Source organism: Ascaphus truei, chromosome 3 (assembly GCF_040206685.1).
Source record: "Ascaphus truei isolate aAscTru1 chromosome 3, aAscTru1.hap1, whole genome shotgun sequence".
Lineage (NCBI taxonomy): Eukaryota > Metazoa > Chordata > Amphibia > Anura > Ascaphidae > Ascaphus > Ascaphus truei.
In genome coordinates this window covers 169,057,760-169,079,990 of record NC_134485.1, presented here as the reverse complement: position 1 = coordinate 169,079,990, position 22,231 = coordinate 169,057,760, and the positions used below count along the sequence as shown (strand labels likewise).

Below are 22,231 nucleotides of genomic sequence, written 5' to 3'. Positions count from 1 at the left end.
TCTTTCCTCTTGTCAGCACCCTTGTGTACTGAGGAAATATATATTATATATATATATATATTTTATATATATTATTGCATATTGTTCTATTTTTTCTTTCACTAGTTGTTCAATTGGTCATTGTGTTATTATCAGTTATTTATTTATATTTATATATTCATAATTGTGGTGATATCACTTAATTTGTTTTCGATTTTATATATTATTTACTACATATTATAGATTCACATTAGAGCACATTAACCACACACTGACGCTACTCCTTTTGTTTGTTTATATATATATATACAAATATAAAGAAAGTGTATAATAAACATACACATTTTATTAGGAACGCCACATAAATGAACATATAAGTTAAAACAGTCCCTGACCCTACCCTCTATAAATACTATAGTTGGGGAAAAAACCCACATCAATTAATAACAAGCAAAAGCTGATCACACATGTACAAAATAGCCTCACAGAAATGAATGAATTGTTGCAAAGGGATTACAATAAATCCCTCACCCAGTGAGACTGGCCAGTCTGAGGATAAATCTATTAATGCAATCAAGCATATACAGTCATGTGAAAAAGAAAGTACATCCTCTTTGAATTCCATGATTTTACATCTCAGGACATAATAACAATCATCTGTTCCTTATCAGGTCTTAAAATTAGGTAAATACAACCTTAGATAAACAACAACACATGACATATTACACCGTGTCATGATTTATTTAACAAAAATAAAGCCAAAATGGAGAAGCCACGTGTTAAAAACTAATGTGTTAAATGTGTTAATGTGTTAAAAACTTATGATTCAATAGCTTGTAGAACCACCTTTAGCAGCAATAACTTGAAGTAATCGTTTTCTATATTACTTTATCAGTCTCTCACATCGTTGTGGAGGAATTTTGGCCCACTCTTCTTTACAACGTTACTTCAGTTCATTGAGGTTTGTGAGCATTTGTTTATGCACAGCTCTCTTAAGGTTCAGCCACAGCATTTCAATTGGGTTGAGGTCTGGACTTTGACTGGGCCATTGCAACACCTTGATTCGTTTCTTTTTCAGCCATTCTGTTGTAGATTTGCTGGTGTGCTTGGGATCATTGTCCTGATGCATGACCCAATTTCGGCCAAGCTTTAGCTTTCAAACAGATGGCCTCACATATGACTCTAGAATACTTTGGTATACAGAGGAGTTCATGGTCGACTCAATGACTGCAATGTTCCCAGGTCCTGTTGCTGCAAAAACAAGCCTAAATCATCACCCCTCCACCGCCGTGCTTGACAGTTGATATGAGGTGTTTGTGCTTGTAACGTACGACCCCCTGCTAGCACGCGGCTTGCATATGGGACAAGGGTTAATACCGATGCTCGCAAGCGCACCCAGTCTTCACCTCGGCAAAGGTCCGTCAAATGGACAGTATCCCCTCTCAAGCCATCCCAATATACCACCGTCTAGTATAGCACACAAGTGAGCACGTGACTTTAGATATGCAACCAGGGTTAATACACAAGGCTACTCTAGCAACCCCAGTTTCTCCTCAGCAATGAACCAGCGAGTTAGTATTAATCCCTACTAAATTGCACATCATAACCATCCACTTTAACATAACCTGTATCCTATACAGTACATTACCAAAGGACATACTGCTGCGGCCGAGTTTATTCGAGCATTTGCCCGTTCTCGGCCGCAGCAGTAACCTGGCGCGCGCCGGAGGGTGCCGGGCGTGCGCCGAAGCAGCGGAAGAGCGCCCTCCGATCGGGGCGCTCTCCCTCCCCCTGCCGCCGTCCCATAGATCACGGCACACCAGGGCTCCCTCGGGGAGCCCTGGGCATGCGCGCAGAGGGCGCAGGCACCCGATGAAGCGTGACCGCGCATCGGTGACGCGCGGCACGCCGAGGGAGTGGGGCTAGCAAGCCGGGGCATCCCTCGGCTTGCGGAACTAGCCCTGCTCGAATAAATCGTGTCGGTAGTGTAGGTTCTTCCCAAAGAGGTAATTGATAAGAGGCAATGCGATATCCTCAGTCTGGTCTCCATAGAACTCTGAAGCTAACTGCCTACAAAATCTTGTAGCCAACTGCCTTTCAAATTCCTGTAGCCAACTGCCAACTGCCTTTCTCAAGGCACCAGCAGGAGCCCACCCCTTCTACAGAATACTTTGAAGCTTACCCTCCCCCGACCAGGTCTGTAGGCCTTGGTTAAAACAGTTAACCCCTTGAGTGGGCCATCCAGGATGCAGAACAGAACAAAGAAACATCCTGGTCAGTTTCAAACCCCGCATTTTTATCTTTTGTTAAAAAAAAAAAAAAAGTGTATGTCATTAACCCCTCAAGCACCAACGGGGATTAAACGACCTAGTAGTTCCTGATATTATCATGACACCTCCTTCCTTAAAATGAGCAAAGGGGGATGGCCTACAAGCCATTCCCTGTGCTCACAAGACTATCGCCTTCGCCTTGGCGTGACAAGCCATCAGCGTTACTGTAGGAGGACATGTGCAGAGGTACACAATGGAGACTGTTGTAAGGTGAAATTATAACAAGGCTTTATTGTGCCTGTCGCTTTAAACAGCAAAAAAAATCAACATAAGCGAAATAGTGAGCCAACCAAAAACCCCTATCTCTGCTTTGGAGACTATCTATACATGTAGCTCAGCCCTCTATGACTGGGTTGGTTAGCTAAGCTATTTTCCAGCCCCAAATCATGGAGACATTTATCAATACACCGACATAGATAATAGTCTTATACGAAAAAGTCTTATCTGTTAGCTGGGCTGCTGTAGGGGAAGTTTCTCTGCTCAACTGGAACTGCACCCTTGTGTGCACAGAAAATGTCAGGCTCCAAGTTTAGAATCTTGTCCCCTTTGTCTTGTGGTCAGCTTGTCGCTCAAGACATCTGTCCTTCCTTGGTTCAGCCCCATTATGGACTAAGGAATCTCTGCTCTGTCTCCAAAGTTCAGCTCAGGTGTGAGCTAAGGAGTCTCACTTCCTGTCTCAAAAGACAGGCTTTTCTAAGCAATCTAATCAGGCAGGTGGTGTTAGTTAATTGCCTACCAGCAGTTAACCACCACACTGCTGGATTAGAGGCACATTTGTGAACAGGGATAAGTCCCCTGTTACATACCTCCCCTGTTTGTGGGAAGCTCGGGCTTACCACGGCCAAAGCCCATCCTTCCACTCTCATTCGAGATCTTTCTGTGACTTGAATGAGAGTGGATGGAGGAAGAGAACCCTCTGTCCCGCTGGGATTGGAGCCCTTTCTCCAGTTTATTTTTGTCTCCTCCCGAAGGTGCTTGAGATCAGCACTCCTCAGTCGCTCGAGGAGACCTTTTTCAAGGTAAAGTCTTTTTACCGAGTGCGCGGTCATGAGATTTGCGTCGGGCACTCCTCTTTTTGTAGACAAACTGTATGGCAACAGTTGTAGAGCAGTTAGGACTAGCCCTTAGAGTTTTCCGCTCCTGAAGCGGTCTTTCTGCACCTCCCCCACACAACGGAGTCGCCAGTTCAGCTTCTTTGGGACTGAGTTGCACCTCCACCTCCCTTTCCAGAGAACGTCTTATCTTTTCAGCTTCCTCAGCTAAGGATTCTTCTGGCTTTGATTCTGCACTCCTACCTCTGTTTGTTGCCTGTTGGGCAGCTGTAGGTTTGGCTAGTGCTTTCTTAGGTGGCTCAAACTTTGTAATCTTGTTTTGAAGGTGCGTGGAGTGCCCAACTCTCACTGTACCCTTGTCCTCACGGGCATTAGTTACTGTGGGATACTGGTGCTTGGGCAGAGCCAATACCTTTTTCCGTATTAGAGGAATCTGTAAGATACTGATCTGCAGAGTCTCAACCTGTTTGAGTGCGTCTTGCAAGTCTCTTCTTAGGGAATTTATCTGCGCACTTTGCTTTCTCTGAGTCTGTATCAGTGTCTCCTTCATATTCTGGAGCGCTGTAATTTTTGTCGTTAAGGTTGCCGCTGCGTCTGTTTTCTCCTTGGTGTACTGACTCAAGGGAATGGAACAGTCTCTGTCTCGCCAGCTCTTGCTCCAGTTTCTGAGCCTTCTCACGCTCCCTCTCATATAGAGTCACCTGGTATCGAAGCTCCCTCCAACGATGCTCTGAAGACATGCAGTGTGGCCTTTCGCTCCTCATACTGCTCTGTGGGGACGTACTGGGTATTCAGACGTTCCTGCAGCGCTTGTACCTCTTTAGCAGCCTGCAGCTTTTCTTCCTGCAGCGTTTGCTGCTTCTCCTCAGCATACTGGAGGCGTGTACGCAGACCTTGCAGTTGGTTCTGCAGTCGGTGCTCTGCTTCAAACTTTTCATCTTCCAAAAGTTTATTTATTTCTTTAAGCTCATGCAGCTTTTCATTCTTTCCCTTGACGTGTTCTGTCAACTCAGAATTTTCTTTTTTTAATCTTAAATTTTCTCTTTTTTCAGTCTCTGTACTATTCAGGGCCTCCTTGCAGTCCACCTTCCATTTTTGCACATCTGCTTGGAGGCGGGCTGTCTCCTGGCGTGAGACTTTCATCTCCAGGTTTAGGTTCTGAAGCTCCTTCTGAGAGACTTTGAGATCTAAGTTAAGATGTAGGATAGTTTTCCTTGAAATGTCCAGCTCCTCAGTGAGACTGTGAAGTTCCTTTCTGGAGACTTCCAGTTCTGTGCGGCAGCTGTTGATCTCATGATGTGAGGCATCCAGTGCTCTGTGGAGTGTATGAACCTCCTTCTGAGATACGTCTACCTCTGTCCGGACACTGTTGACCTCCTGTTGTGAGGCATTCAGCTCTATGCGAAGAGTGTGCATCTCTTGCTGGAAGACTGTCATCTGCTTCAGTGCCTCCTCATACTTCCGCTTCAGCTTAGCCATCATTTTATCAGATTGGCTCTGCTTTTCATCCATGGCGGTAATAGTAGAGTTTGCAGTATCTAGCTCACTCTTGAGATCGTCCAATTCTGTCCTGGCCAAAGAGTACATTGTGAGCACATCATTCTGTAGCTTCACGTTATTTTCCCGTAGCCGATCACAGTCACGCCTGGCAACCTTCAGGGCAATCCCAGGGCTGGTCAAGGGATCGTCACTCACCGGTTCCGGCTCCGCTTCCCTGGGATGGTTGGTTGAGGTTTTTTCACTATTAGCACCGGACAGACACTTCTTTGGGGTACACAACTTCTGCCTTGGGCCCTCTGGATATTCGGTCATCCGCAGGATGACTTCTCCATTTTCTCTAGGCTGCAGGGCATTTCGGACCCCCTTTTCCTCCGCAAGATCTGCAGATGTGTCTGTTCCTTCCACGGTAAGTGAAGAACCGCTTTTCTTTTTCTTTTTTCGCCTTTTTGTTTTGGATGACACCGTCCCCTCAGGGATACTGGGGTCTCCATCTTCATTTGAAATTTTAGCGTCACTGGATCTACCTGGCTTTTCTTGCAACTGTAATAGCTGACGGAAATATTCGGTGATCCACTGCTCCCGCTCTTTCTCCTGCCGATCATATTCGTCATCATAGGGAGCGGTCTTTTCGGTCCGTACCAAGTTCAGGCACCCCCACCATTCTTGGGGTGTTTTGTGGGTGTGACTCGGTTTGGGTTCCCCATAAGAGATGTCTTCCTCCTCATCGGACTGGAAGGGCCACTCTTCCGTGGGGTAGGGTTCATTACAGGAATGTTGTATTCCGTCCTCCATTTTGGGGCCATCAGGTATATTTTTCTTCCTGACCTCAGGAGGCACTATTGCAGCTGTTTTCACTGTATTTGCTAGAACCCCCAACAGTTCTAGTCCTATAGGTGGGCATATTTTGCTTGTGGAGGTCGTAGCTCTCACAGGCCTCTCTGTAGACTTTTTCTTCCCTTTGGTAAGTTTTACAACATTAGCATTACTGTGCATGCATTCACTCTCGTCGTCTGAATAAGGCCTGAAGGGACACTGCTCCGTGTGGTGGGGTTCTTTACACAAGGATACATTTTCTTCCCTATTTTTACAGAGTCTGTATTTGACTTCAGCTGGGTGGCCATTTTAAATTCCCAAGGTTCTATTTCTTTAAATACAAACACTGCTAGCTGCTCATTTTCTGGCTTCAGCAAAGGCATTTGCTTTAAACCATTTACTTGCTATGTGCAATCCCTCTGCTTCAGCAACAGAATTTGGGTTTCTGCTTGAGTTCAGTAATTTTCAGTCTCATCTTTGGGTATTATGGCATTCACTCTCCCAAGATACATAGGCAGACTTTTTTTTTATTTTTTATTTGCAGAAAAAAAAAAACATTCTTTGCTGTGGAATATTTCTTTCACTCCCGGCAGGGTAACTCAACACTCAGCAATTGGCTTTGGAATACCTTTTACACAGTTCAGCAATCCCTTTTTCCCCTGTAGGGCAATTTTACACTCAGCATTTGTTTGCTAAAAATTCCCCTGCTTCAGCACAGTCTTACATCAATTTTCACACTTTTCTGCATATACTCCATTCACAGCTGGTAGTCCTATGCGGTGTGGCAACCTTTATTTGCAAAATCAGTACCGCTCGTGGGTCACCATCTGTATTCACTGCTTCAGCGAAACTTTTGAAAACAACAAACACCTATCCCTTTTAAGGGCTGACTCACTTCTTGAACCCTGACTAGGAAGGCAAAACCCCTATTTCAATGACCATATTACATTTTGTGATAGGCAAATAAGGTTTACCTGCTTCAGCAGTCTCTCTCTCTCCTCTTGGGATTGGGGAAAAGAGTCCATATGTGGTTTTGTAGGTTTCAGTGCAGTGTATGTTTCCTGCCTTGGTGTGTATCCCTTTAATTCTGATCTCTGCTGCAGGTGAATCTTTGTTTTTGTTGCTCAGGTTTGTTTGCAAGACTGTATGCAGGCAAAAGCACACAAAAAAAAATTCCACAGGCAATCTCCGGCCCTTTAAACTTCAAAGGCCACCTCTCATCCCAAATTTCTGACACCATATGTAGGAGGACATGTGCAGAGGTACACAATGGAGACGGTTGCAAGGTGAATTTATAACAAGGCTTTATTGTGCCTGTCGCTTTAAACAGCAAAAAAATCAACATAAGCGAAATAGTGAGCCAACCAAAAACCCCTATCTCTGCTTTGGAGACTATCTATACATGTAGCTCAGCCCTCTATGACTGGGTTGGTTAGCTAAGCTATTTACCAGCCCCAAATCATGGAGACATTTATCAATACACAGACATAGATAATAGTCTTATACGAAAAAGTCTTATCTGTTAGCTGGGCTGCTGTAGGGGAAGTTTCTCTGCTCTCCTGGAACCGCACCCTTGTGTGCACAGAAAATGTCAGGCTCCAAGTTTAGAATCTTGTCCCCTTTGTCTTGTGGTCAGCTTGTCGCTCAAGACATCTGTCCTTCCTTGGTTCTGCCCCATTGTGGACTAAGGAATCTCTGCTCTGTCTCCAAAGTTCAGCTCAGGTGTGAGCTAAGGAGTCTCACTTCCTGTCTCAAAAGACTGGCTTTTCTAAGCAATCTAATCAGGCAGTTGGTGTTAGTTAATTGCCTACCAGCAGTTAACCACCACACTGCTGGATTAGAGGCACATTTGTGAACAGGGATAAGTCCCCTGTTACAGTTACCATGTTCTTTACCCCTCCTGTGCTGGACCGTGAAAGTGTATTGCTGGAGAGCTAGGCTCCATCTCAGTAATTTTCCATTTTCCCCAGCCACTCGGTTTAACCAACTCAGGGGGTTGTGGTCAGTGATTACAGTTAAACTACATCCGTACAGGTAAGACTGCAGCTTCTGCAGGGCCCACACTATGGCCAGACATTCCTTTTCTATGGTGGCATATGCTACTTCCCTAGGCAGCAGTTTCCTGCTCAGGTACACAACTGGGTGCTCCTCTCCCTGGCCATCAACCTGGCTAAGGACTGCTCCAAGCCCATAGTTTGAAGCGTCTGTCTGTACTATAAACCTTCTAGTGAAGTCAGGGGCCTGTAACACAGGGGAGTTAGCAAGGGAGGTTTTCAGGGCAGTGAAGGCCTTCTCACAGTTAGGAGTCCAGGTCACCACTAGGGGCAGTTCCCCTTTCGTTAGGTCAGTCAGCGGTTTTGCCAGGGTACTGAGGGACAAACTTTCTGTAGTACCCAGCAGTCCATAAAAAGGACAGCACCTGTTTCTTAGTCTTAGGGGTGGGCCAAGCAGTAATGGCGTCCACCTTGCAAGGCTCTGGATGCAGGGTCCCCTACCTGGTGCCCTAGATACTGTACTCAGTCATACCCAGCTGGCATTACGCTGGTTTGATGGTTAGCCCTGCTGCTTTTATGTGATTGAGTACCTCTGCCAAGTGTATGAGGTGCTCTGCCAAAGAGGGGCTAAATATTGCAATATCATCGAGATACGCTACAGCACTTCCTTCTAGGCCCTCCAACAGGTGATTCACAAGTCGCTGGAAGGTGGCAGGGGCATTTTTCATCCCAAAGGGCATGACCTGAAACTCATTTAAACCAAAGGGGGTGATAAACGCAGATCGTTCTTGAGCCTCCGGCCTCATGGGAATTTGCCAGTACCCCCGGCTCAAATCCATAATCGTTAAGTAGCTGGCACCTGCCAGCTGGTCTAACAGCTCATCTATCCTGGGCATGGGATATGCGTCAAACACAGTCGCTAGGTTTAACCTCCTATGGTCAATGCAGAATCTGGTGGTCCCATCTTTTTTGGGTACTAGCACTACTGGGGCGGCCCATGGGCTATGGGACTTTTTAATTACCCCCAGCTCTAGCATATCTTCTATCTCCCTCTTTATGTCCTGCTGAACCTCCAGGGAGACTCTGTAGGCGGTCTGTCTAAGGGGGGGTTGAGTCCTGGTATCTACAGCATGTGTAGCTAAGTGAGTTCTCCCTGGCCTCCCTGTAAATATGGCCTCTAAGGATTTCAGCATGCTGTACAGCTGATCCCTGAGACTCAGTAAGCTGCTCACTGACAGCAGCCTCTTGTACTGACCCGCCCCGTTTGGCTGCAGCTAACAAGTCAAGCAAGGGGTCAGCGTCCGGGTCGGCCTCTGGCAGGCCACATACAGCTAGTACAGAGGCCTCTCATTCATGATAGGCTTTAATCATGTTTATATGATATACCTTCTGTCGTTTCCGAACGTCCCCTCGGGCCTGTACGTAATTTACATCGTTCAGGCGCTGTAGCACCGTGAATGGCCCCTCCCAGGCAGCCTGAAGTTTATTCTGCCGCAGGGGAATGAGTGCCAGCACCTTCTGCCCTTTGTCATATATTCTCTCCCTGGCAGTGCGATCGTACCAGTACTTCTGACTGCTTTGGGCATCCTTCAGGTTCTCCTTGACCAACCCCATTAATTTCTGCTTCTTATCCCGAAACTTGAGGATGTATTCCACTACAGACGTTTCAGGGGTGTTTAATTTTCCCTCCCACTCTTCTGGGGTCAAGTTAAGCGGGCCCCGGACCCTGCGTCCATAGAGTAGCTCAAAGGGAGAGAAGCCAGTGGATGCCTGCGGCACCTCCCTGTATGCAAACAGGAGGTGGGGCAGGAATCGCTCCCAGTCTCTCCCCTGAGACCCCACAAAGGTTTTAAGCATTTGTTTAAGGGTCCCATTAAATCTCTCACACAGGCCATTGGTTTGAGGGTAGTAAGGGCTGGATTTGAGCTGCTCTACCTGTATTTTTTCACATAGGCTTCGCATTAGATTGGACATAAATTGGGTGCCCTGGTCAGTGAGCATTTCCTTAGGGAATCCTACCATAGAAAAAATGCCTAGTAAGGCATCGGCAACCTTGTCTGCCCGTATGGAGGTGAGGGCTACGGCTTCGGGGTATCTCGTGGCATAATCCACCGCAGTAAGGATATACTTCTTTCCGGAGCTACTGGGGATAGCTAGGGGACCCACCAGGATGACTGCTATGCGCTCAAAGGGTTCCCCTATGATGGGAAGAGGTACTAGGGGGGCACGACCGGTGTCCCCACTCTTCCCCACCATTTGACATGTATGGCAGGTGCGACAGTAATCTGCCACATCTGTACCCAGGTTTGGCCAGTAAAAGTTATGAGCTAACCGTGCCTTGGTCTTGGTCACCCTTAAGTGTCCTGCTAGTGGTATTTCATGAGCTACACTACCGACACACTTTATTGAAGTGTGGTCGGTACCGCAAGCCGGGAAATCTCCCGGCTTGCTAGTGGCCGCCCCTCGGCGTGCCGCGCGTCATAGACGCGCGGTCACGCGTCATCGGGAGCGTGCGCCCGCTGCACGCGTGTCCAGGGGCTCCCCGAGGGAGCCCTGGTGTCCCGCGATCGCGGGACAGCGGCAGGGGGTTCCGGGGGACCCGGCGGACCCGGCAGCGGTAGGGAGAGCGCCCCGATCGGAGGGCGCTCTTCCGCTTCTTCGGCGTGCGCCCGTCACACTCGGGCGCGCGCCAGGCTACTGCTGCGGCACAGAACGGGCAAATGCTCGAATAAACTGTGCCGCAGCAGTATCCTTAGTAACTGGCCCCGAAATTCCTCAGGCACTACCCAACTGCCTGTCCATTGCCCAGGGTTCCTGTTTGCTATTAGGAACTGTTTCCCGGTACAGTTTCCCTGTTTCCCAGTACACCCGCTCCTGGTCAGACTCAGAGGGGGATTTCCCGGCAAGGCCTCTCATTCCTTCTAAGGTTGGGTCTGTCTGCTGGGCCTTCTGAAAGGCCTGACGTCGTTCTACTTCCTCAGCAGTCTGGGTTTGGCCCTGCTCATCCCTACTTCCCAGAACAGTCTGATCTGTGGTCAGGAGCTGTAATAGGAGGTCCCTGGTGCTCCCCACTTTGGTACGACCCTCGTCACTCATCTCCCCTGGATCCCTGGTGTAGGTTTGTACCTGGACTTGTGTGGTGGGATTTTGCACCTGGGACGCATGGGGTTGGGTCACAACGGTCTTATACTGGGAAATCATTTTCCCCAAATCATTTCCTATTAACACATTGGCAGGAATATCATCAATTATCCGCACCTCCCGCATACCTTTACCCGCACCCCAATTCAGGTAAACTTTGGCTACTGACATATCATGGTGGCCCCCACCTGCCACCCCCAAATGCAGAATCCGTCCCGGAATGATTTCCTCAGGTCCCACCACCCCTGGATGCACCAGGGTAACCGTGGCACCTGAGTCCCTCAGTTCTTCGGTGAGTCTCTGACCCACCATCACTGGCTGCAAGTGGGCATCTCTGTTCTCCTGTATCCCAGACACCACATAGGCACCTGTGTGCCCTGTTGAGGAACGATCCCCTCCAAAGGCAGTGGTAGGTTTCTTCCTGTCTGGGCAGTCAATACTGATGTGTCCCGGCTTTTGCAAGGTAAAACACTTGCGGTATATTCCTGCCTGGTTGGGCGAACACCCCCTCCCCCAAGATGAAGCCCCAGCAGGCTTAAAAGGCAGTCATGGTGGGGTTTCAGTGGATTTACCCCCTTCCATCTCGGGACCCCCTTGTTAACCTCTGGATTACGGTTAGCCATATAGGAATCTGCAAGCTTGCCAGCCTCTGTGGCTGACTTAGGATTTCGGTCCTTAACCCACTTTCTCACTTCAGGTGGGCACAGGGTTAAAAATTGCTCATGAACCACAAGATCCAATAACCCCTCAAAGCTGTCAACTTCCAGCCCTCCAACCCACTGCTTACACAAAGATGTCAGACGGCCCACCAGCTCAGAAAAGCCACCGGGACCATCATGCTGATGGGATCTGAACTTTTGCCAGTGGGTTTCAGGGGTGACGTTGAAACGGTGCAGCAATGTAGCTTTGATGGCCTCGTAATCTTGGTCAAGGTGCTCCGGCAGATCTGTGACGGCATTCATGGCTCTTTCATTCAGGGTGGGTGTAAGATATGCTGCCCACCGGGCACGTGGCAACTGATGTTGCCTGCAGGTTTTTTCAAAACCCCGCAGGAAAGTGTCCAGATCCCCATCTTTCGCCAGGTTTGGGAAATGCTCCATTTGTGGTTTGGAAGGGCTAAAATCTCTACTGCTGGGTGTGGGTGATTCCCTCTGGAGCTTGGCAAGTTCCAGCTGATGCCTTAGGTTTGCCACGTATCTTGCATCCTCACGTTCTGCAGCATATCTCGCTGCGTCACGTTCTGCAGCTTGCCTTTCTCTTTCTGCTTCGCGCTCTGCAGCTTGTCTTTCTCTTTCTGCTTCTCGTTCTTGGAACTGGATGATGAGTTGCAACCGCATTGCATCATCTTCTGGTCCCAGGTACTTGAGAGTAGTTTGCAAGTACACATCCAAGGCACTGGCAGGCTGAGAGCTGCTGGAGTCCTCAGAATATGATAGTACTGGGTTTCTTGACCCATGGACAATTTCCAGGGCTAAGCCACCCTCAGTTCCGCTGCATGTGTGATCAGTTTTTCCCCCAACTATAGTATTTATAAAGGGTAATGTCAGGGACTGTTTTAACTTATATGTTCATTTATGTGACGTTCCTAATAAAATTTGTATGTTTATTATACATTTGAGTATACTTGAGTGCTATACATGGGACACTTTCTTTCTATTTGTTTTCATACATCTTTGTTCCAAGCACCATTAGTGGCTGTTACATGTTACATGATAGTCTATAGTCTATAGTTACATGATAGTCTATACACTCATTTAAGTACTCAGTATCCTATTATAGTCTGTAGCAGGCATCTCTTGATCTCTTGTGTGTGTGTGTATATATATATATATATATATATATATATATATATATATATATACACTTACACATACACACAGAGAGAGAATTGCAATTAAGTTATGAATTGCAATGGGTATTGATTTGCAGACAGTCATTTCCTTTTTTGAACCGTTATTATGCGGAAATCTTTTATTTTGGTACTGCATTTACATTCGTGTTAATTAGTTGAAAATTCTTTCTTTCAGGAGTGGTTGGTGGTAAATTTTTGGAAAGAGTTCGTGTTAAGAAACCTGGACAGGAGCTTTTCAAGAGTGAAATGTCAGAATACTTTAAAGCTGAAGATCTTTTTGTTGGAGCCAGAGTAAATTTCACTGGCTATAACTTTATTTTGGTCGATGCAGATGAATATGTTTTCAATTACATGGAGAAGAATGCAAATGAGGTGAACAAGATATTTCTTTAGTTCTGAAAAGAGCTTTGACCATTTTCCTTTATTTATTTAGCCACCATTGGATCTCGGGCCTGTCCATATTCCAATACCAACTAAATAAAAACTAACGTAAACCTTTTTTGGAGCAAACAGGCCACAACTTTTAATTAACAAACCAATCAATAAGAAAATCATCAACAGTAAACCAAATGGCCTTGCTGAGTCCTACCACCTAAAACCACTGGCCGCAAAGCCACAAAAGCTGGCATCCGGCGGTGCTTTATGCTGTCCCCCCTTCCTCTGCACAACCAGAAAGGATCTACTGTAATTTTGTCTCTATAGTACCTGCTCCATCTCTGGTTTGAGTGTGAATAAACTTTATTGATGATCATGACTGTGACCAAGAAGTCACTCCCCCACCATTGATTCCCGATCTCCTCCCTCGTCCAGTAGAGACCTAATGAATCACTGTATAGGGTTAACAGACTCTAGTACAGTTTAGGACAGAGCTCTGCAACTGGCAGGCCTTGATGTGGCCCTAAAACTCTATGCTCCCGTTAATGTTATGCTGGTTGCTTAAACAGCTAAGTGAAGTTTTTCACACTGAAACTCACTTGTACTGTAAGTGAATGTTATGTCAATATTTATGGTACAAATTTGATAAATGCTTGCAAAATTTTGAAATATAGTAATCTGTAAGTCTTTAAATGTATCTGAAATTACATTGCATCAGTTGTGGCCCTTCTACCCTAAATTATTTTGATATTGCCCCTTTGGAAAACAAGTTGAAAAGACCTAATGTACTGATTACTTTAAAAAAAACACACATTTTAAAGGGTTAATTTTACATGACTAACTATTTTGTTTAGTTACTGTTGTGATATAGTGTATGTTAGATCACTTGTTCTGCTTAGACATATAGATTTAAACCTCAATAGCAATAAATTAGGGAAAGGGACAAGGTGGTACAGTATGATACCTTAAACTGGACCAACAAGTAGTTTACATAATACAAGCTTTCGAACCTCTCAGGATCCTTCCATCTCAGTAATAATATTTAGCTTAGAATGGCATTGAGTTGCTTAAACTTAATTATCCTAACATGTAAAATGTTGACATAAGAAATGAAAAGCTCCAGGTGAGGTTTGGAAAATAATGTACATAGTTACCAAAACACATAACTGATACCAGGTAACATAAGAAGCAAATGCATCAAATACCTCCAGGCCTTTCCACAGCGATACTTACCAAGGCATTGACATTGGCTCAAATGTGATAGATAAAAATAACTGCTCAAAAAGTATAAAAATAATTTGGAAGTTGAGCTTGGCTAGAAAGCTAGCAAGATAAGAAAAGTTTATACATTTTACCTAAAAATATTCACAATCTATAAAACATCACCAGGCAGCATACCAGTAAAACAGTTATGCTTTTCTCTCCAGTGACATTCCATGGTTTATTAATCCCCTTTTCTAGCCAGAAACAGCTAATTTGATTCCTCAGCTATGTTTATGAATACACACAGGGGCCGATTTAGATTTTAAATATTACAATTTGGCATGTTGAATTCAGAACTGTGGCTTTGAAATAAGAATTCTGCTGAAGTATCATATTGTTTTACAGTAATTATTGTAAATACCCTTTTGTACATCAAGTTTATTCATTTAATCTGGAAGCTTGTTCTGTTTTGTATTAATAAATGAAAGGTAGGAATAAATGCTATACGTTTTTATTATGTTCTCTACATGTTTTTCTAAGACAAGGGAAATACAGACCCACTGAAATATGTTTTCTATGTTAAAATAAGATCACACATCTTTTCAGTCCCCATATTTAATTAATTAAGCATGCTGACTTTTAAAGACCCATTGGCAAAAATTGGAACAAAGAACATAATACATTCATAAATTACGTATTTTGCATCAATTTTGGTCCAAAATTGCCTTAGTTCATATCCCCCAAATAACATAATATACGTAAATTACTCTGTTTCCTGCTATAGAACAACATTACATGTTAGATGTTAACAGGACTTTGGGTTCCAATATTTGCATTTTTTAAAATCTATTAAAGCTGAATTTTTTGTTTTCTTATTAAAGCTTTGATGCCAAAAAGCAAATGCTCAAAAGTATATAAACATGAATGTTATGTTTGTGTGTGTGTGTAACAGGGACTTATCCTTGTTGAAGAAACTATCTCTAAAATCCAGCAGGGATCTGGTTAAGTGCAGCAGGCGATTAAACAGACTCCACCTGGCCATTTAAGTCTGTAAGAAAAGCCTCCTGTTGGAAACAGGAGAGAGATTCCTTAGGTCACATTTGGGCTGACAGAAGTAGAGCAGAGAAGCCTGCACACAGACAATGTCTTGAGCACAAATGCTGTGCTGAGATAAAGACATCAAGACACCCAGAGGAGGCACTGAAAGAGATTACAGTCTTTCAGGAGGAGGTTCGCCATCACCATAGAGAGTTGGAAGTCTCTCAGAATGAGGTTCATACTCTCTGCATAGAACTGAATGCCTCGCACCAAGAGATCAGCAATTGCCTCACAGAACTGGAAGTCTCTAAAAAGGATCTTCACAGTCTCGATGAGGAGCTGGACATCTCTCAAAAAGCAGTCTACAGTCTAAGAATGGATCTTAAAGTCTCTCAGAAGGAGCTTCACACCCTCAACCTAGAGATAGAACTCTCACTACAGGCGTCCAGGAGTCTCAGCACAGAAGTGTGTAAGTGGAAGGAGGACTATGAAGAGGCCCTGAAATTTATAGAAAATGTAAAAAGAGAAAATACAAGGCTGAAAAGAAAATTCTGATTTGACTGACCACGTCAATGAAAAGAAGGAAAAGCTGCACGAGCTACAAAAAATAAAGAAACTATTTGAAGATGAAATGTTAGAAGCATTGGAACAACACACACAAGCAGTGCACCTACTGCAGAAACAACTGCAAAGTCTGCATACGCACCTTCAGAATGCCGAGGAGGAGCAGCGAACTCTGCAGGAAGAAAATATGCAGACTGCTAAAGAACAAGTGCTTCAAGAACGTCTAAGAACCAAGTATGTCCATGCAGAACAGCATAAGGAACTAAAGGCTACCCTGAGCATCACCAGAGCATCGCTGGAGGCCAAGCTTAGAGGCCAGGTAACTCTATATGAGAGGGAGCACGAGAAGGTCCAGAAACTAGAGCAAGAGATGGAGAAGCAGAGTGGTTGCTCCATCCCCAATCGTCAGTACGCCCAGGAGAAAGAGGCGTGGAAATCGCAAGCAGCAACGGCCTTGGTGATGAAATCTGCAGACCTCCAAAATATGAAGGATATGTGGAAGCAAGCTCAGAGAAAGCACAGTGAAAAGATGAAGACCCTGAGAGGAGAATTGCAGGATGCACTCAAGAAACAGGGATCTCTCGCTGATGAGTTGAACGTGCAGCAAAGCCAAAAGTGGAAGAGCTAAAGCTGGCAGCTAAACACACATCCCAGCAACTTACAGCTCTGCAGACGCAGATTGCTGAGCTCAAGATACAGCTCACGAAAAAGGAAGAGAGTGAAGAGATGTCCGCTTGTTAGCCTGACACTGCGCTATGAGGCCAAAATGGTCGATGACTATAAATTACTGGACAGTGAAAGGGTCTGGCTGCAGCTGGAGCTGGACAACGTGCAGGAGGAGCACCGGCAGCTGCAGATCAGAAATAGAGAAAAGGAAACAGATTTAAGCCTTGCTCTGGTAGATATGGAATCGCAACTCAATTCCATAGAAGTTGAACTGGCAACTACATTGAGTGGAAAAAGAAGTGCATAAGGACAGCTTCAAGAGCTGAAAACTCAAATAGCTATTCTTGAATGCTCTTTAAGTGATACCCTGAAATGGCACGAGTCTAGGATAGTAGAAATAGATTCTGAACATCAGACATAATTCAAAAGTAAGCTGGGAGAGGCTTTGCAAGACCTGAGCAAGGGTTACAAGGAATGGACATTTAGTGCTAAATTGGAGTCCATGGAAAAGATGTCGAGAGAAAGCTATTTGCGTAAACACTCTATGACTGTTGCCATACAGTCTGCCTACACAGAGAGGATCGCCCGACGCAGGGGAAATCAAATGACCACGAGGTCAGTAGAAATACTGTACTTGGAAACAGTCCTTCTCAAGCAACTGAAGAGCGCTGAGCTCAAGCACCTTCTTGAGGTGACATTACTGACCTGGAGACAGGACTCCAATCCCAGCAGGACTAAGGGTTCTCTTCCTCCTCTCATTCGAGCCACAGAGATATCTCAAGTGACAGTGGAAGGGTGGGCTTCAGCCATGGTAAGCCATAGCTTCCCACAAACAGGGGAGGTATGTAACAGGGACTTATCCCTGTTGAAGAAACTATCTCTAAAATCCAGCAGGGATCTGGTTAAGTGCAGCAGGCAATTAAACAGACCCCACCTGGCCAATTAAGTTTGTAAGATAAACCTCCTGTTGGAAACAGGAGGGAGATTCTTTAGCTCACATTTGGGCTGACAGGAGAGCAGAGAAGCCAGCACACAGACACTGTCTTGAGCACAAAGGCTGTGCTGAGATAAAGACATCCAGACACCCAGAGACCTATATTTCCTGGACACAGAGAACCCAGGAACCTGCCAGAGACTGACATGGAGGGCCACATGCTTAAGGTACTTCCTGAGACTTTGGGGTGACAGGGCTGGTAATGGGAATATACTGCACCGACACACTTTATTCGAGCAAATACCCAGTATGTACCTGGTATGTACCGGCTGATCTGTTAAATGATAATGATTAGGATTTAATAGGCTGCAATGCTTCGCGTGTCTACCAGATGGCATAAATTCATGAATTGTAATGCAGTATATATATATATACTGTGCAGTATTGCAGCCAGCGGGAATAAAATGCTTCAATCCCTGCCTGGAAAATAACGCAAGGCACTCGGGCAGAAAACAGTCACAAACCTCAATACACCCGGGTATACCCGAATTCGTGGGACTAGCCGAGCTCGAATAAAGTGTGTCGCCAGTGTACCTCCAGTCCTGAAGATAGGGTCTGGGGAAGTAAGTTAGCCCTTACAAAAGAATAGTGGTTTGTTATTTTGTTGTTTATGTATGTTTTGCCTGAATAAAGGAACAGGCTCAATAAAGCCAAGATATAATTTCACCCAAATCGGTCTCCATTATATATACCTCTGCACACATCTCTTACAGTTTGCATGTTTAGTGTACATTTATAGTGTTTATTAAATGTATTTTTAAAAATAAGCATCTGTGAGACAGTAGTTTAAGGAAAGTGCTGCAAAAAGTTATGTATTTAGTAAATGAAATGAACAAGTAAATACCGATCAGATTTTCTTCATTTACATTTTACTTAGCATTTGATGAGTTAACGCTACATTTTTTTAGTAATACAATTAGCCTATTTTTATGTATTGGGAAATTTTTTACTCCAACAATGGAAATATGTTCAACCATTACAGAAAAAGTATAACAGAGTGCTCATCACAAACAAAGCGTGACCGCGAGGCCGAGGTGGGGATGTGATATAACACCAACCCACTGTCACGTGGGAGCGTCTCGAGTGTAGATTGGTCGAGGTAGTCGGGGTAGGAGAGGTGTGGAATGTCAGTAATACTTGCCAAGTTCGGTATTGGAGAGTAGCGTATTGTAGGAAGTACTTAGCTGTGGTCTGGATTGGAGAGAGGTGGATCGTCGTGGTACTTTGCCGAGGTCAGTATTGGAGAGGAGCGGTTCGTCGAGGAGCTAGCCAGGGTCGGGATGGAGAGGTGCGGATGATCGTACATTGCCGAGCTCAGGAGAACAGAAGAGCGGAGTCCGGAGGAAAAGCTAAAGTCAGGAGCAAGGATCTAGAAGCACGACAAGACTGTGGAGGCAAGACAGCAGTGAACACTTCGCTAGTAGGAAGGTTTATGCTCAGCCGATGAACCAGTGAAATGGCTGAGCATATAAGGTAAACAGGAACCAATGAGGACAAGGCAAGAGGAGACGCGTCAGGAATGCCTGCTGCGAGTGGTTGACGAGGTGCAGGACACAGATGTGGGAGGGCTTACAGGTGGAGGCTAGTGACGCGGTTCCTGCGCGCATAGACCACGTATCCTGTGCATACGTGACATGCCGGTGAGCATCCAGCAAAGCTGGTTTTAGCAGGGACACATGAAAAACTGAAGGGATCCTCATAGAAGGAGGAAGGCGTAGCCAATATGCAACTGGGTTGAATTTTTCCAAGATGGAATATGGTCCGATGAACCTTGGTGCCAGTTTCAGTGTAGGGACCTTGAGCCTGGTATTCCTAGAAGACAACCACACCCTGTCTGCTGGTTTGATCTCTTGGATCCTCCTTCGGTGACGGTCTGCCTGTGCCTTTTGTCTGGTAGTTGGCTTGTTGAGGTTCTCCTGGATCTTTTTCCACAAATTTTGAAGACTAAGAATTCTGTCGTCTGCTGCTAGTATTTAAAGCCGTTTCCATTCATCACCTTGACGGATCCTTACCAAATTGTGGGCCCCACGGAGGTCCAATTTAGTGAAGATGTTGGCTCTTTGGAGGCGATCAAAAGTTCAGCAATCAGTGGTATGGGATAACGGTTTTTGATGATGATCTTGTTAAGACCTCTGTAATCAATACATGGTCGTATCGACCTGTCCTTTTTCTTCAAAAAGAAGAAGCCTGCGCCGGCTGGACAAGAAGATTTTCGAATAAAACCCCTTTGTAAATTTTCATGGATTTACTCCTTCATAGCTTTCGTCTCAGGAAGGGAAAGTGGGCAAGAAGTTCCCCTGGGAGGTACAGAGCCGGGCAGCAAGTCAATAGGACAATTGAAAGGACGATGCGATGGTAAGACCTCAGATCTGGCTTTATCAAAAACATCACAAAATTCAGCATAGACCTCGGGCAATTTTACCTTCTCTTCTTTGGGAGCAGTAACCCCACCAATACTTTTGATGGGCACAGCGCAGTTCTTGGAACAAAAGGGGCTCCACGGGACCGATTCCTTGTCAGACCAATCGATGCGTGGATTGTGAAGTTTTAGTCATCGGAAACCAAGAATCATGTCCACCGAAGGGGTGTGAATGGCATCCAGCTGGATCTCTTCCGTGTGGTCCTCACCTGTATGAAGACGAAAGAGATTGGTCTGTAACGAGATATATGCTGGTTGCAGAGGTCGACTATCAATGGCTTGTAACCCTACAATAGTAGCTTGTCCGGGATGGGAAGGGAGCGAAGATAGCAGGGATACACCATGAAAAATAAAAAATAAATGCTCCTGAGGAAGTTGTCTAGTACGATGAAACGCGTAGAGCCACTTTCATTGCTGCAGCTGCTCTTTCTACTGAAGGCTTCAGAGTTGCTGAGTTCCCCCACCGTTTGCCTCCAAGACCGGATGCCGTCACCCCAACAGCGGATGTGACGTCAGACGCCATCTCCCACCCGGTCTGTTGTGAGTCTAAGGAGAAGATCCCCGGTGAGCTGCTCCACACTGAACCAGCACTCCATTTGCCTCAAGTAAAGCCTTATGTGAACTATGATTATGTACACAATGTGAGTACAATTCCTAAAATTTGTTGTTTGTTTATATAAATTTTATGCACGATCGACACTATGGTCTGCCTTTCTTTTGCATGTCTCTGATCCACTCACATCTACTGACGTCTGAGCTGAGGTGCTGATTTCTTATGCTGTAAACCTGGGCTGTTGTTCCTGAAGATCCTGACACCTTTCTACCTGCTGTGTAGATCAATGCTTTTTACCTTTTTACCTGCTGTAAGTAGGCATTGCTATAGAGCCAAGACATACATGTTTTATCCAGATTGAAAAGAACTTATTACACTATTGTATGCATTTATTTTTTATTTTTCATGGTGTATCCCTGCTATCTTCGCTCCCTTCCCATCCCGGACAAGCTACTATTGAAAGGAATCTGTACACATTCCTGCAAGGTTGAGAATTTGATCAGTGATCACCTTGACACAATTTATTTTGAATTTTAATTTTGTGCACTATTTTATCACAGATTGGGTGTGGTTAGCGCCGGTAACAAATCACTTTAAGTTCACTTGTAACCCTACAAGGCATTTCTTGCGAATGAGGGAGATGTTATGCCTCTCGTGAAGCCTTGATCGACAAAATTGCCTCCAAACCCGGAATCCAGAAAGGCCATCGCAGAAGTGTGGAAGCCCTCGCCGGTAAGCGTAACAGGAAGCAAGATCCTGGTAAGCAGCTGTTTTGCGTGATAGGGGATGTAGAAAGTGTTCCCAATGTGATTCCCCTGGACCTCATTGGGAGTTGGCGTTTTCTGACTTGTGGAGACAAAAGAGTACCTGATGTCCGGGAAATTCCACAGTACAGACAGAGACCGGCGTTGCGTCTACGCTGTTTCTCGCTGAAAGACAACTTGTTACTCCCAAGTTGCATAGGCTCTGGAATATCTGACGGAAGGGGTTCAGCTGTGCCGGAATGTGAAGAGGGAACCCTTGGAGTAAGCTGCCGATGACAGGATCTTTCAGTTCTCCTCTCTTGCAGACGTTGATCAATGCGAATACATATGACGATGTGTTCCTCGAGATCAGGGGGACGTTCATGTGCAGCGAGCTCATCCTTTAAAATCTCTGTTAGACCTTGCCAGAAGGCGGCTGCTAACGCCTCATTATTCCATCCGGTCTCGGCGGCACTAATGCGGAACTCCAAAGCGTATCTGGCACGGATCAACTACCCTGAGAAATATGAAAAAGAGTGGAAGCGGCAGTTACCTTGCAGCCAGGCGTATCATAGACTCTGCGGAATTCCCAGGTAAATTGTTCGATATCCTTAGTGAGATCCGATCTTCGTTCCCAGATGGGAGAAGCTCAGGCCAGGGCATCATCTGTTAGTAGCGATATAATGTACGCTACCTAGGATCTTTGAGAAAAGAATCGAGAAGGCATAAGTTCGAACAGTATGAAACATTGATTCAGAAAACCCCTGCATGGGGATCGCCACCATACCGGTTGGTTGTAGGAAGTCAGGGTTCAGATGAGGAGACATAGGCATAGAATCAATAGTTGCAGCAGAAGGCCCCGAAGGGACAGGACTAGGAGGAGGGGTTCGTAACCAGTTAGAAAGGAACATGAGATTCTGGTGCAATAATTCCATGTGATGGTCATTTTGTTCAAAGTATTTTTCATTTTTGGAAAACATGCTGACATGCGTGCTCAAGACTCGCCCCACCTCAG

At 45.4% G+C, this 22,231-nt stretch overlaps 1 protein-coding gene across 1 annotated transcript in view; it reads left to right on the top strand.

The window, feature by feature from the left end:
- EFHC2 (EF-hand domain containing 2) overlaps nucleotides 1–22,231 on the top strand; it is a 173,552-nt gene that overhangs the window by 135,039 nt on the left and 16,282 nt on the right. The window contains exon 10 of the mRNA XM_075589734.1: nucleotides 12,837–13,033. Coding sequence (XP_075445849.1) covers nucleotides 12,837–13,033 — 197 coding nt within the window. The remainder of the gene's footprint in view (nucleotides 1–12,836; nucleotides 13,034–22,231) is intronic.